This window comes from Sylvia atricapilla, chromosome 1 (genome assembly GCF_009819655.1).
Source record: "Sylvia atricapilla isolate bSylAtr1 chromosome 1, bSylAtr1.pri, whole genome shotgun sequence".
NCBI lineage: Eukaryota > Metazoa > Chordata > Aves > Passeriformes > Sylviidae > Sylvia > Sylvia atricapilla.
The window spans coordinates 87,390,073-87,403,699 of NC_089140.1; the positions used below are offsets into that span (position 1 = coordinate 87,390,073).

The 13,627-nt window shown below is 38.4% G+C and overlaps 1 protein-coding gene across 1 annotated transcript in view; it reads right to left on the reverse strand.

Moving 5' to 3' along the window:
• The window catches only part of PTPN3 (protein tyrosine phosphatase non-receptor type 3), a 123,239-nt gene that overhangs the window by 77,095 nt on the left and 32,517 nt on the right, over positions 1-13,627 (reverse strand). Inside the window, exons 3-7 of the mRNA XM_066327155.1 lie at positions 4,174-4,281; positions 3,973-4,015; positions 2,835-2,913; positions 1,462-1,506; positions 493-545 (exon numbers count right to left, since the gene is read on the reverse strand). Coding sequence (XP_066183252.1) covers positions 493-545; positions 1,462-1,506; positions 2,835-2,913; positions 3,973-4,015; positions 4,174-4,281 — 328 coding nt within the window. The remainder of the gene's footprint in view (positions 1-492; positions 546-1,461; positions 1,507-2,834; positions 2,914-3,972; positions 4,016-4,173; positions 4,282-13,627) is intronic.

The following is a 13,627-nucleotide window of genomic DNA, read 5'->3' on the forward strand; positions in this document are numbered from 1 at the left end:
TATGCAGAGTCACTTGAAATGTATTGCAATGGGCCAGTTTTACATAACAAACCAAATTCCACGAAACAAACATTGAGTAAGAGCACTGTAGTTTCTTAATCATGAGTCTACCTTCCTCTTATCAGTTCTCTAGATGACCACTTATTCCCTTGGAATGCTTTCCCTTAGCTATTGTAACACACAGAAAGTTTCACGGTTTTGTTTCCACTGACAAAGAAAATCTGACTTTTTTGTCAGCAGTCAGAAGCACACATAAATAGCAACATTATTCTTGTATCAACTCTTGTTTTGACAGGCCTAAAAAGTATTCTTTTTCTATTTAGACTGTCTCTGCAGGCTGCTTTAATAACCTCCACCTGCATACTGAATATTTGACTGCACAAATAGATAAGGAAAGAAGTCTCTCTTGAATTCTCAGTGCCAAACAGCCAAGAAAGTCATTTAAATAAATAAATTAATTTATTAACAAAATAATGGTTGGTTTTTACTTACATTGTACTGCATATGAGGCCAGGACAACAGCAGAATTCATGGGGCATGACAATCTGGAAAGGAGAGGAAATAGTTTTATTTAAACACAGGCTGTATGTATGTCTTATTGAAAGTGTTTCACAATTAGTTCAGTATGCAAAGACTAATTTATCGCCAAAGGGTATCTGATTTTCTCTTACTAAGTTTGATTGTTAAAGCACAGTACAACTGGATATTAAACCCTTAGGTGAACAGAAGTAACTAATAGGAAAAGGACATGCTCAAATTCTTGCTGGATGCTTATTTAGGAAACAAAAAGGAGGAGAGGTTTTTATGGGGCTCTGGACATCAATTTAATAGCTTCTGGTGTATTTAAAACTAGACACAAACGCTAAAATTACCCAAGTGCCAAGCACAAAGACAGCTCTGATTTTATGACCAAAATTGACTCTATAAAGAAAAAAGCCAACACCTGTAGGCAACTGACATTTGGCAGCAAATACCAGGACTATGCTTTCCTTTTTACTTTTTTTAATAATGTACAACACACAGAAATCACAGGTAAATAAACCACTGGGTATATGCCCACCATGTAGGCAATATAACCCTAAAATCAGGAGAAATGGAGAGCATGAACTGCCCATTGCTACTCCTGATTACTGCACTAGGTAGTGGGTGCCCAGGTTTGGAATTCCATGCTTGGCACACTAAGCCCTACCTAAATATCTCTGTGGCTGATGTGGTGCCTGTTGACACACAGCATCTCCTACGGCTCATTCACAACAGACTTCTAAACTGCTCTTGATAAGTCAGCTATGAGAAAATCTGTAACATTCCCTAGCACTGTGATTTTCCTTTAAAGCAATGTTTCACAAGGCATATTTATGGGATAATTGGGACAATTTTACAGCAACAATATCCTCAGGTAAAAAGCTTTTTTGATTTTAATTTAAAAAGAATTATAGAGAAATGTAAGATTCTTTTTATTACCTTCCTTCTGCAATATCAGTCTTCAACTGCAGAAAGAATAAGTGCCTAGAAAAGATTTTTTTGGAAAAGAAACAAATGTGCATTTATTTTTAAGTTGTATTATTTAAATAGCTACATATATTAGTTTTATTTCATTAGATTTCCCAGCAAACTATACAAACAGATGAACAAATATTAGTGGCATTTACAAATATGCAATCATACACGCATGTAGTCTCACAACACTTTTAAGGATCTTTGGCAGTCTCAACTGCAACTCCAGGGTCACAGTATTAATGTTGCAATTAACACAACAAAATCAAACCACTACTGAACTGGGCTCTTTTTCTCCTTGGAAATACTAATTTTGAATGCAACTTAAAAAAAAAAAAATTAAAAAAAAGGCACAACATCCCAAATCTCAATCAAGGTTGATTGTGAGAGTCTATCTCACAGCTACTGAATGGAGGATGAGACATTTCTCTAGCAGCATATGCTGACAAAAAACTCTTACACAATTCTCCAAAAGCAGCTCAGTCTTCCTCCTACTAGTGTGTTTAACAATATTAGTTTATAGTGATACTGAAGAGTGGGCATGTGAAGAACTTTAAAGAGCAGATCTTATAATAATAGAACAAATACCAAAACAGGTCAAAAGCTAATTTTTCTACAAGAAATACAACTTCACATGTTGTACTATTTATATTCCCAAGTCACTGAAATAAATAAGCAATGAAAGTGCTACAGAAATGCCAGAATAATGGCCAGATTAATGTCTGCCTTCAAATTTGAAACTCCAAATTACAGGGACTGAACAAAACAAGTACTCAATTAAAATCTTGTGACAAATTAATTGAAAATTGCTTATAATTCATGCACCCTACCACCCCAAAAACTCAGACACAGGTTTAAAAAGAAAAATTTAGAAGTCTACTGTAAACTGAAGAGTTATACATCTTTGTATGTTACAAGTAAAGGGCAAACTAGAAAACAAGAACTGTTATCTGTTCTTCCCCCAAAAAAATAAACCCCACCCTCCCACACCCTTAATATTAAATCTACTACACATGTTCAAAACTGACTCAGTGTTGATACAAAACTTCTAAGATAGACAGACCTAGGGTATGCAGACTCAAAAAAAAATCAAGATGCAACTAGATGTACTTTTAACATCTACATCTTTGTACTAATTTATACTTCAGCTGTATCTTGGAATTGTAAGCTATGTATATCAGAAACTACTCATCATGAGCATGGCAAATTCTACATTCCAAATGTATTCAACACCAAGAGTTATACAAAGTTATCTATGTAATAAATTATAATTTGTCAAGCTGCAGACATGGGCAAGACACATTCTTAGTTCATGGAAGCAAACATCAAACAGAAGTTACCTGGTTTGTTCTTGCTGAAGTGTGTTAGGATCAGGTATAAAAAACCTTACACGAAAATGAAGCGTGCAGGGAAAACCTCCTGCAATATTTTAGAAGAGCAAATCAATTTTGGTTTAAACTACAAAGAGCCTAATATTTTCACTTCTATGTTTACAGGAAAATTACATGAATAACCACATAGAAATCTCATGTCTTTTTTTTTTTATGAAACTAAAAGAAACTGTGAGAATCATCTCCCAATGCCCAACACCAACTTTGAGAAGAAAATACTCTCAAGTGTAATAATGCTTTCATTTAAAGTACTTTGCATATGCTCCTTTGCATAAAAGGCATTATTGAGCTTCCTTTGCCCCCTAAGTATTAGAAGAGAGAAAAGAACTAAATATATTTAAGGTGTCTTAAATGGGATAATGCTCAGCTCTATCTTACATATAAATACATTAAATTACAGAAGTCCAACATGCTACTTTTGTGTAATAAAGATGCATGATCTGTAGCACAAGGTAGAAATGAGAGTGCTGAAAAACAAAGGTCAAGTGTCACAGCACAAACTGGGACAGTGCCACCCAAGCCTCCTAAGCTGCTCTCCGGCCAAGGTTTTGCTGGTCTGTCCTTGATAAGCATTCTATGTTACCCAAAGCTGTATAAAACAAGATACACTAGAACAACAGATGCACCTGGAGGTGTATGGTGTTGGTTTTTTGGTTAGTTGTTCTCTAATAAAAATGTATAAATTTGGGGTTTCTCATTGCATGTGAGACAAGAAATTGCCAGAACCTATACACTAAACTGGCAGTGCCTCCTTCAATCAAAAATCCTCTTCCTTTGCTCCCCTCTCAGGAGGAATTCACTGGCACCGCATTATGACTACTGCTTTCATGGCCATCTAAGCATGTCTAACACTGCTCAGAAACCAGGTTTAGCTGCTATTAGAGCAGCAGAGTTAATGATCTACCAGGTCTTATTTCCACTCAGGTAGGAGTAAGAAGTAGAAGGATCTGCTGAAAAGGCTGGCAGACACAAGCCTCACACTTGAAGAAAAATCTACCATCTGGAAAATATGCATTTGTTCTAGTCATAAGAACATAGAAAAACAGAACTACAAAGTTACAATTAGGATAGTAAAAACAAGTCTTACCTTTTAACTGTTTTCTAATAGGTTTGCTTGGTTCAAGCCATCGCTGTGAAATGAAAAACTATTAGATGGATTAAAAATATTTACAAATAAATACCATTTCTTTATAAGCATGTGTGTGCAAGAATATGTGTGCGTACATACATATGTATATATTTATACACACATATACATGCACACACATTTATTATTTACTATACTTACAGGTGAATCTACTGAAGTCTCATTTTGCTGTAAACCAAAATATTCCTTCTCTGTCACACCCAGCTGGTTATAGGTCATATCCAACAAAATCTGTCCAGTGTCTTGTTTCTGAAAGCAAGAAAAGTTTAAAAGTGAAACCCTGCAATGCTTATACATTTTAAGATACAATTAATTGAAATGAATTTGGGTTTGTTTTTTTTCCCAATGTAACTCATGAATAAAAAAAGCAGCTAATTCATCTGCTGCTTTTCAGCAATAAGAACTTTTTTCTGATAAAGGTTTGGGTTTCTTTCTGAAATACTTTAGGCACATGAAATTTCCCAATACGAACAGACACAAATTCCAGCCCTTGATGTGGGTGCAGCAAATTAATTTTAAGTAGGTCACTCCTCCCTTGCCCACAATGGGAGCAATGACCTTCTCAGGAGTGGCAGCCTGCAGGGATGGCTTGCAGACATGAGGGGCTGCTCTGGCCCCTGCTGCCACCACAAAGCAGCATGCTGTGCTTCCACATCAGCTAATAAAAGGCAAAATTAGTATACATTAGGATGGGAAAAAAAGGAGGGGGATCCTGTAATCCAGCCATAAGATCCCATACTTCAGCCTACACTCTCACCTGCCCCTCAGTGTCCACAAGAATAGCTTCCATTCAGCCACCCCCTTTTCTGCCTAGGTGTCCCCTATGACAGCAATCACAGAAGAACTGGTGCAAGACAGCATGAATAAGGCAGCAGAGATCAGAAGTCTAAGGCTGGTCTAATGTCCCCCAAACAAAAAGAACCTCCATGCCATGGAATCATGGAGAACAGATTAACCAACTTCTGCCAACGAACACTGTGAACCAATTATATTTAAAAAACCCACCAAACACGGAAAGGAAAACACAAAACCTCCTCAGTAAGACTGAAATCCTAAATGTGTTAATAAATAATAGACAGCTTGCTGTATTGGGTTTCTGTGGCTAGATTTTGGTACCAGGGAGGCACCAGAGCAGAGATACCCCTGAAGACCATGGTGAAGCAGCTCTGCCCTTGCAGCCCATGGAGTCTCACAAGAGAGCCAGAGATCCACCTGCAGCCTGTGAAGGATCCTATGCTGGAGCAGATGGATGCTTGAAAGGAGGTTGTGAATCAATGAGAATGAGGAAATTGCAATTGCAGTCTGAGTTCAACACAGACCTCTGTTACTCCCCAGAGTACAGAGAAAAAGTTGGATAAAATTGAAATGACTCTAGAAAAATCGTACAGCAAAAGCCAAAATCCTACCCAAACCCCAGATATCCCTCTACCCCTGTTCTTGTAAAGATTAAAGAAGCGACAGATATGCAGACTCACAGTCCTCTAAGATTTTTCAGAATCCTCATGAATTTAGTGTTTAAAATACTTGAGGTGTGTGAATAAAAAGCTGCACAAATCAGCCCATCAGTAAACCATCAAAAGAAACAAACTGCTGCTGAAGCTGCTGCTGCTGTGGATACCTTGCCTGTGTCAGCCCAGAAAACCAAGAAGCCCTGCCTGCTGTGTGGAGAGACAGGACACTGGTCCTTGCAGTGCCCTGTCAAAAAGGACTTTGATCTATTCAAGGAATGGGGAGGGGAGGATGGGAGAGAGGAGGAGGGTGGGAAAGAAAGAGAAGGTGGGAGAGAGGAAAAATCCCCAAAAGCCCCTCAAAATAACTAAATGAGGAACACGGTTCCAACTCCGCGTGAAGACAAAAATTGGGTGGTTCAAGTCAAAAGGGGGAACAGAGGAAAGGAGAGAGAGAAGGGAGAAAATAACATCAGGCCTCTTTCCTGCAAACCAAACTTAATTCAGGCCCCTTCTAAAAGCCTGGCACCGGGCTTAACTTTTTCACAGGAAAAAGTATCACAAGTCTCAGTTGCAGTCTGGCGTAGAACGAAGAAAAATAGAAAAAGAAAAACAAAAATCTCTGAAAAATTCTCTCTCCTTTGCATTTTCCTAGCTGACTCTCTAATACTCTGCTTTTTTAAGTTCCTTTTACAGTACCAGACCATATCCTAGCCAAAATGAGAATCCCCACAGCTGTCAAAATCCTCAACACCTGCTGGTGGATGGGTGACACTGCAGCCAAAAAATTAACCTCTCATCTAAGGCTGAAGACATCCATCAGTACATCTCGATCGGAGTTGACAAAATCAAAACTGGATCAGAAGACTGGCTGAATGAACTGTTACTAAACTGAGAATTCCCTGAGTGGGCTGGATTTCTGGTCAAAGCTGGGCTGTTGGTTCTGTTTGTTATAATTGTAGTTTTAATTGCTTCTTGTTGTATTAAACGTACAGTTAATCAGACGATTCTTAAATTATCCTTTTACCTGCACTCCCCCAAAGAAACCAAATCACTCTGCCTGCAAAACATTGGCCCATTCCTTTAGAGGAGTAGTCCATCCATCAGGAGTGAAACAAGGGCTTGTACTTCAAGTGTGAGTGTCCCTCCCCGCAAATGCAGTTCACTCCCCTTTAAGTAAAAGAAAAGGGGGAGATGTTGTGGTGCGTTTTGGACTTTACCAAGTTTCTGCATGCTTTTGTTCTTTATTTTATAATAGTTTGTTCCATGTACCCCATGTTTTACCCCATTATGGTTTACCCCAGTTATTGTTATTAATCAATCATCGTTTATGTGACACCTGGGTCCTGCCTGTCACTTCAAAGCCTCACGCTTATCTCTAGAAAGCTCTGGTGAGGACGTTGAGTGGTTGGTGGGGTCTAAGTCTCCCTTCCCCCTTTGTCCCTTAATTTGTCCTATAAGTTGTCATTTATGTACAGAGTCACTCCCTTCCCATTCTGGATTGGTTCCAAGTTGTATCCTCCCCACTCCCCATATTTAAGGTGAAAACCCACAAGTTTAGTCGGCTTCGGCAGGCTGACTCCTGGGTGAAAGGAAATGGTGAGAATTTAATAAAACCCAGTTGAGGTCCCCCACCAGAGTTCCATCCCTTCATTTCTCGCATTGTTCACGCTTCTGCTGAGGCAAGAACCTACAGGATGAGAACTGTATTCCAGAATACAGGACCATAACTTTTTGGGACGTCGGTGCCAGAGCTAGCCAGGAAAACAAGGCAAAAGCCCCAAGAGAAGCACGGCACCATCGCAGTGGAACATGTGGCGGGGACCTGCAGACCCATGGAGCAGGTTTGCTGGTACCTGTGACCCTGAAGGGCTGCACCTCAGGGAAGAGTGATTCATATTGCAGCAATTTGTGAAGAACTGTGGCCTGTAGGAAGCCCACTGCAGAAATTTGCGGAGAAATGTCTCCTGTGGGAGGAATCCCATGCTGGAGCAGGGAAAGGACTCCTCTCCCTGAGCAGCAGGAGAAACAACCTGTGGCAAACTAACCAAAATCCCCATTCCCTGTCTCCCTGTGCTTCTTCAGGGGAGAAGGTAGAGCCTGAGAATGATGGATGAGTGGTGAGAAAGTATTTTAAAGATTTATTTTACTTCCCTTCCCACTCTGATTTTGTTTGTAATAAATTCAGTTATTATCCCCAAGTTCAGTCTGTTTTGCCTACGATGGCATTTGGTGAGTGAAGAGCTGTATGGCTTCTTAGTTCCAGATTTTTATACACAGAATTGCTGGACAGAGCAAAAATCAGGCCAGTCTGCTTTTTTTTTAATAGAAAAAAAAAAAGAAAATCAAAGGGAACAAAGTTTCCTAATTAGTTTAAGATTTTTCCAAATGTCTCTCTTTAAAGCAGAAATAATCTGCACACATAAAAACTCCAACCCCCAAAAAAACCCCAAATCAAACAAATAAAAGCTCAGAGGAAACTTACTTGAACTGCAAAATATAAGCACTTTATTCTTTAACAAATTTCTTAAAAATTCAGCTCTAGTTTTATTAAGTTCTGATTTCTTAAAAAAGTGTTTTGATTTTTTGAAAATATTCTCTTGAAACAAAGGACTTAATGCACAAGCCACATTACTGTGTCTGGCCCCAGTCGTGCTCAGTATGTAAGTGTTCACTTATAAGCCAATTCAATTCTTTGCTTAAACTTTTTTAATAATAGAACAGCCCAGTAAGTCTTGTTCAGAAGACAGATTTTCTTTTTAATAGGGTACAACACTGTTGTGATTGAGTGTTTTAAACAGCAACATATTCTAGTCTTCCTTTATCTCATAGGAGCATCCTTCCTATTTAAAAAGAAAAGAAACCCAAAATTTCAAACAAAAGGCACCATTTGGCCTATCTTATTTGGAAGGATGGAGTATTATCCAACATTTTCTACTGCTAGAGCAGGACTCCGAGTAGCTCATTTTGACTTGAATGCTCAGTGTTACCATAACCGGCTGTTGGCCTCCTGTGAAAAGCTGTGCCCATTTTTCTGGAGTAAAGTCACACCTGGAGAAAACAATGTATCCAATACCCAACAGTTGAGGATACCTTTTCCTCTCCAGCAGTCTCCCATCTTATTTAACTTTCAGAGAAAGCAGTTGAGATCTCACAATAAATGTTTTGTGCCCTCCTTCCACCCCAGCTGCACATTCCCACTCCCCAGCTTTCACACAGGCTTCTGGCAAAGTAAAACCACAGCACTGATCCAATCTCACATTTTTTCTGAAATTGCATAGGCCTAAAATCCAACTTAGAAATTGAACTGTCAGTGGCAGGTAAGGGCCATGCAATCACACATTCCTTATCACACAGAGGCACAGCATCATGCCACTGTCAGGAAGCTCTGTCCAGCACCATCAGGGATTTTGCCTCCACCATGCAGACTGAGATTTGTCCATGAGAAATTATCCAGATGTATACACAAAAGGGCCCTATGGAAACAGCAGATGCCACCCTCTGAAACAATGGGCATTTCCTGACATCAGTAAGCTCATCTTTAGCACTGACCATTTGCATTTCCCCAGGGCTGGATTTTAATAAGCAGAAAGTTAAGACACTTTGAAGTGTCATCACAACACCTGCACAACTCAGAAGCCTAATTGCACACCTATGGCACACACTTTTGACAGCATCTAAATTTATATTATGACCAAAAGCAGTAATTACAGGGGATGGGATAGAAACCTTGATGAAAGAAGGTGTTCAAGAATATCAGGTTTCATTACAAATGGGGTAGGACAAGACCACAGAGGGTGGATTCTTCTGCTAATTTTTAGTTTGTATTTCAACGCTTCTTATTCCTTTTGGTCTCCTTTCCTCACAACAGCATTATCTCCTAATTCCTTTCTCGATTTCCATGCTCCCAGTCTTTCATCCCAATTCAGATGCCTTCACCTTCTCTCTTCCCATCCACTCACAATTGCATTCCTGTCTCTTCCCCAGCATATATGAACTGCTAAGCCTTCTCATAGGGAGCTTGCTTGCCTTTACAGGGAAACATTCTTGCTCAGCAATCACAGTTCTCTCTTTGCAATGTGCCCATGCGTGCCTCACACCTAAACCCAGCTGTTCAGCCAGCACTAGTCTCATCCACCTACACATCTATTTACTTCTCTTTTGCCTCCACATTTCCTAGAAAAAAATAATTTCCAGCATTATTTTTATGTGGTTCCAGTTCTTGCCCTCTGGTACTAAAAGTACTGGGTTGGTTTTTTCTGGTGTGTGGTTTTTTGTTTGGTTTTTTTGTTTGTTTGTTTTTTTGTGGTTTTGTTTGTTTTTTTGGTTTTTTGGGGGTTTGTTTTGGTTTGGTTTTTGTTTTTTCCTAGTGCTCAGATCAAGCACCCAGTCAAGAAATCTATGCTAAGTAAAAAACGTTATTTTAAATTGTTCAAGTCTTCTTCTTGTTAAAATGCCCAGTTATAAGGGGGTTTGTTGTTTTTCAAGGAAATGTTTGTTTCTTTAACTTTGGCATTGCTTTAAGAAATATTTTAATTATTTTTCAGTCTATATACCTAAAAATGACCCCACAGCTCATGCTGCACAATATTCAATTTGCTTAGTAAATTAACAGTTTTGAGACCTAGGTGTAAAGCGAGGCAGGCTAAGCACGTCACATCACCACTTCTGAATGCTGACATCCATTCCAATTCAATTCATAGCCACAGGATATTCAAATATTTCAATGTGTCAAGTGCTTTACAACAAATCCTATTTTAGCTCCCCTGTGCCATAGAAGGAGGACAAACAACATGAACACTGCTCAGCTATACTGGGCATTAGAATCAAGTTCTCCTTCACCCTATCAAGCGTCAGAGGAAATATTTAAGACATTTCTAATGAAGCTCTTGGTTTTCTACAATGAAATTTAAAAACAGATGGATTTTCCTCAGTAACCTGCAGTGCTATAATGGCACAACCCCTGAAGATAACCTTAAGAATTTAAAAAGTTTTACTGAAAAGAAAGATTTTCAAGAAGTTTAAGTGTTTCCACCTGTAAAGGACTTTCATTTATTTCACCTTCATAACATCTACCAATCCTTATTCTGAACTGGTTAAAGCTTTGCATCAGCCACCTCATAACCACACACTATTCACTTCCATTTAAATCTGTCTTCAAATCAATTACAACTTAGGTTGGATAGGCCAAAAAATTAACACTTAAAGCAGTGATAATTAACACCTATTACATTCTACCTGTGCCAAAACAGGTTCCTACAACATTTAGGCAATTTGAATTAGTCAAATTCAATTTCTAGTAAATTAAACAATTGTGAAGAGAAAAAAGCCCTTCATTATTTTTCATTGTCAAATACTGCCTAGAACCTGGAGAGATCAAGAACTCACTGCACTAAGAACTACATAAATTTCAGGTGAAAGTGTTAGAACCTTTGACTAAAGAGGTAAATATGTATGTAAAGTTCTTCAGGTTGTTAACTTCTACAAGATAAGTGGAACAAAGTGACAATTTCAGAGGACAGGGCAATGTAATGCGTATCTCCCTGTCCTCTGCAGAAGCTTTGCCCCCACTTTCTGGTAATGATAACCTCTCAGTTAAGAACCACTTGAGCTTTTGCAAATTCAGTCTCACTTCAGACACAATATCCACTGCCCATCATGTGCTGTTTCAGGTCATCCTTTTCTAATTCAGCCTGTAGCACTCATTCACAACCAGCCAGCCTGTGTCTTTTGGTCCTAAAAGATGCATGAGCCTGAACACAGTGCTACCACTTTCTTTTAATTTCCAAAGTAATTTTACACACAGCTAATTTGCTCATCTGCTACCTCTGTCCTTTTCTCTTCCTGGAATTTATTTACCCACCTGATGCTCTTATTCAATCCTGCAAGATTTTGTTAATCTAGAATAAACAGAACACGCTCTTTCCTAAGGTCCAGTCTTCTGCAGAGATCCTAGTTTTACTTTCTATGCCTGCCTGTGGAACTTCCTTCTTTTGTCTCCAAGTGGCCAAAATGCACATGTGACATTCTCTGGAGGGTTGCTTCAATGCCAAGACTAACACTGTTAATACTTCCTTGACACTGGCTGAAGATTCTTGCTAGGTGCATGAAAGCATTCAACCTTTTTCAGAACAGTAATAAATGAGCAGCTCAGTCTGCAAACTGCCACTGTTCTCTATTGTTAGCAACTGAAAATTGAGCTTAAAAAAACATTACCTCATCTCATAAAAGCTATTAGTTTACACTACTGATTTCTCTCATTGCAATTACTCCTTGTTCAAGATAACCTGCTACCTCACATTCCTGTATCTTTTTGTTGTTAATAAAGGCCTCAAAGTTAATATTTTTGATTTTTTGAAAAAGTTTCAAGAGCAATACATTAATGAAATCTGAGAGCCATGAACTCCCTTTAATGTCCTTGCACTATGTAATATCTCCTTTTCACCAAGAACTACAGCCACCTCCTCAGCCAACTCCTGGCCCGTCCCATAATGTTTCTAGATTCCATACACTTTAGCACAGTATTTTCCTTATAAAGGTCACACAAAATATTTATCCAAGGACAGAGTTTTAACCCACAGCATTTCCTCTGTCTCACAAAATGATTTAAAACAAACATACATGTGAGGTTAGTAATTTCACCTCTAACTTTGGAAAAATGTCTCCTCCACTAATTTTTTCCTTCAGCATTTATTATGAAGTCATGCCCCACAAAGGGCTAGCACTAACAAGCCTGATGCAGGGCAGATCACTTTCTCACTGTCCTCAAAGGCATCATCAAATTTCATCCTGTCTTACTGCTTTCCAGTCAAGTACACTGACCTGCCTCAATACAAAACTAAATATTTGTTGCCACTCTGAAACTTCATACCTCAGTTCTTCCAACATGCAGGGACACAGAGTAGCATTAGACTGTGTCTTATATTATCAAACAATATCGAGTAGGAAAACTTGGTGACAGACATACAAAAATCCTGCATCATTGCATTTTTCTGTGAGTGGTTTAAAACTGTACAACTCACACTCACAATCAAAAAGAAGCTCTAAGACGAATATCTCTGGCCATCATTTTAAATATATCAATAGTAATTGTAAGTGATCATTTTAACAATCATATTCCTTCTGAGATACTGGAAGAAGCAACTTAACTGAGGTGGAAGGAAAGGAAAAACGTTCCTTTCAGTTTGTGCTTCAATTCCTGCAACTTTCTGAATTATTACAGTCTCATTATTTCATTTCTAGAAAAAAAACACTATTACTAGAAGCCAACTAGTCTAAAAGCAAAACTCACAGGTAATGAGAGAAAAACATTAACTCAGATAAACAATGCAATTCAGAAGTGATCTGATGCTGTCAGTTTTATCCCTTCTCAAAAGCCAGTTTACTGGAGGGATGCTTCTAAAACTGTCACTCCTGGTAAATTAGTCAAAGTAGAGCAAACCCAGAAAATTCCTGCATGTTTATATCAAAAGTTACAAAAAAATTTGCATTATTGAACAATGTAATATACATAATATAATAAATACCTATTAAACACACTCAAACATGGTATATGAGTAGATTCTGTATATATCAGAATGACAGCTAACATTTTCTCCAGGTGAAAAGCCTATGTATTATAGCCTTAGAACATAACAGAGGTGACATCAGGAACAGAAGTGAGTTAACCTTATCATAAAACTGAAACACCCAGAATTTACTGGGAGGCTTCAAGAAAGCCTGGATATAATTAAAGTTAAGTGCAACATATATCACTAAATGCAGTCAAGTCTTTGCCTCAAACATGGTTTTGAAAGAACATTTCCAACTCTCAGTTTCCATGCACCTTCTCTTCTTTGCCTGGACTTTGGACATGTTCCATCTAAGTACTGAAACACGTAACAGTGGAACAAGAAAGGCCATTTCAGCCTTGCATAGTTAACATACTCTTTGGACTGTAAGCAATGTAGTGGAATGTGTCTGTCTGTACTCCCATGTGAACTTTCTTGATAATGATGACCTAAAATCAGCACATACCACAGGTTATACTGACGAACTCTTTGTGATACCATGAATCCAAATTTCAGATTCACTAAAAAAGTAATATAACAGTTTTAAATGAAAATATTGAACAAAATAGCCAATCATTTCACTACTCTGCCAAAGCA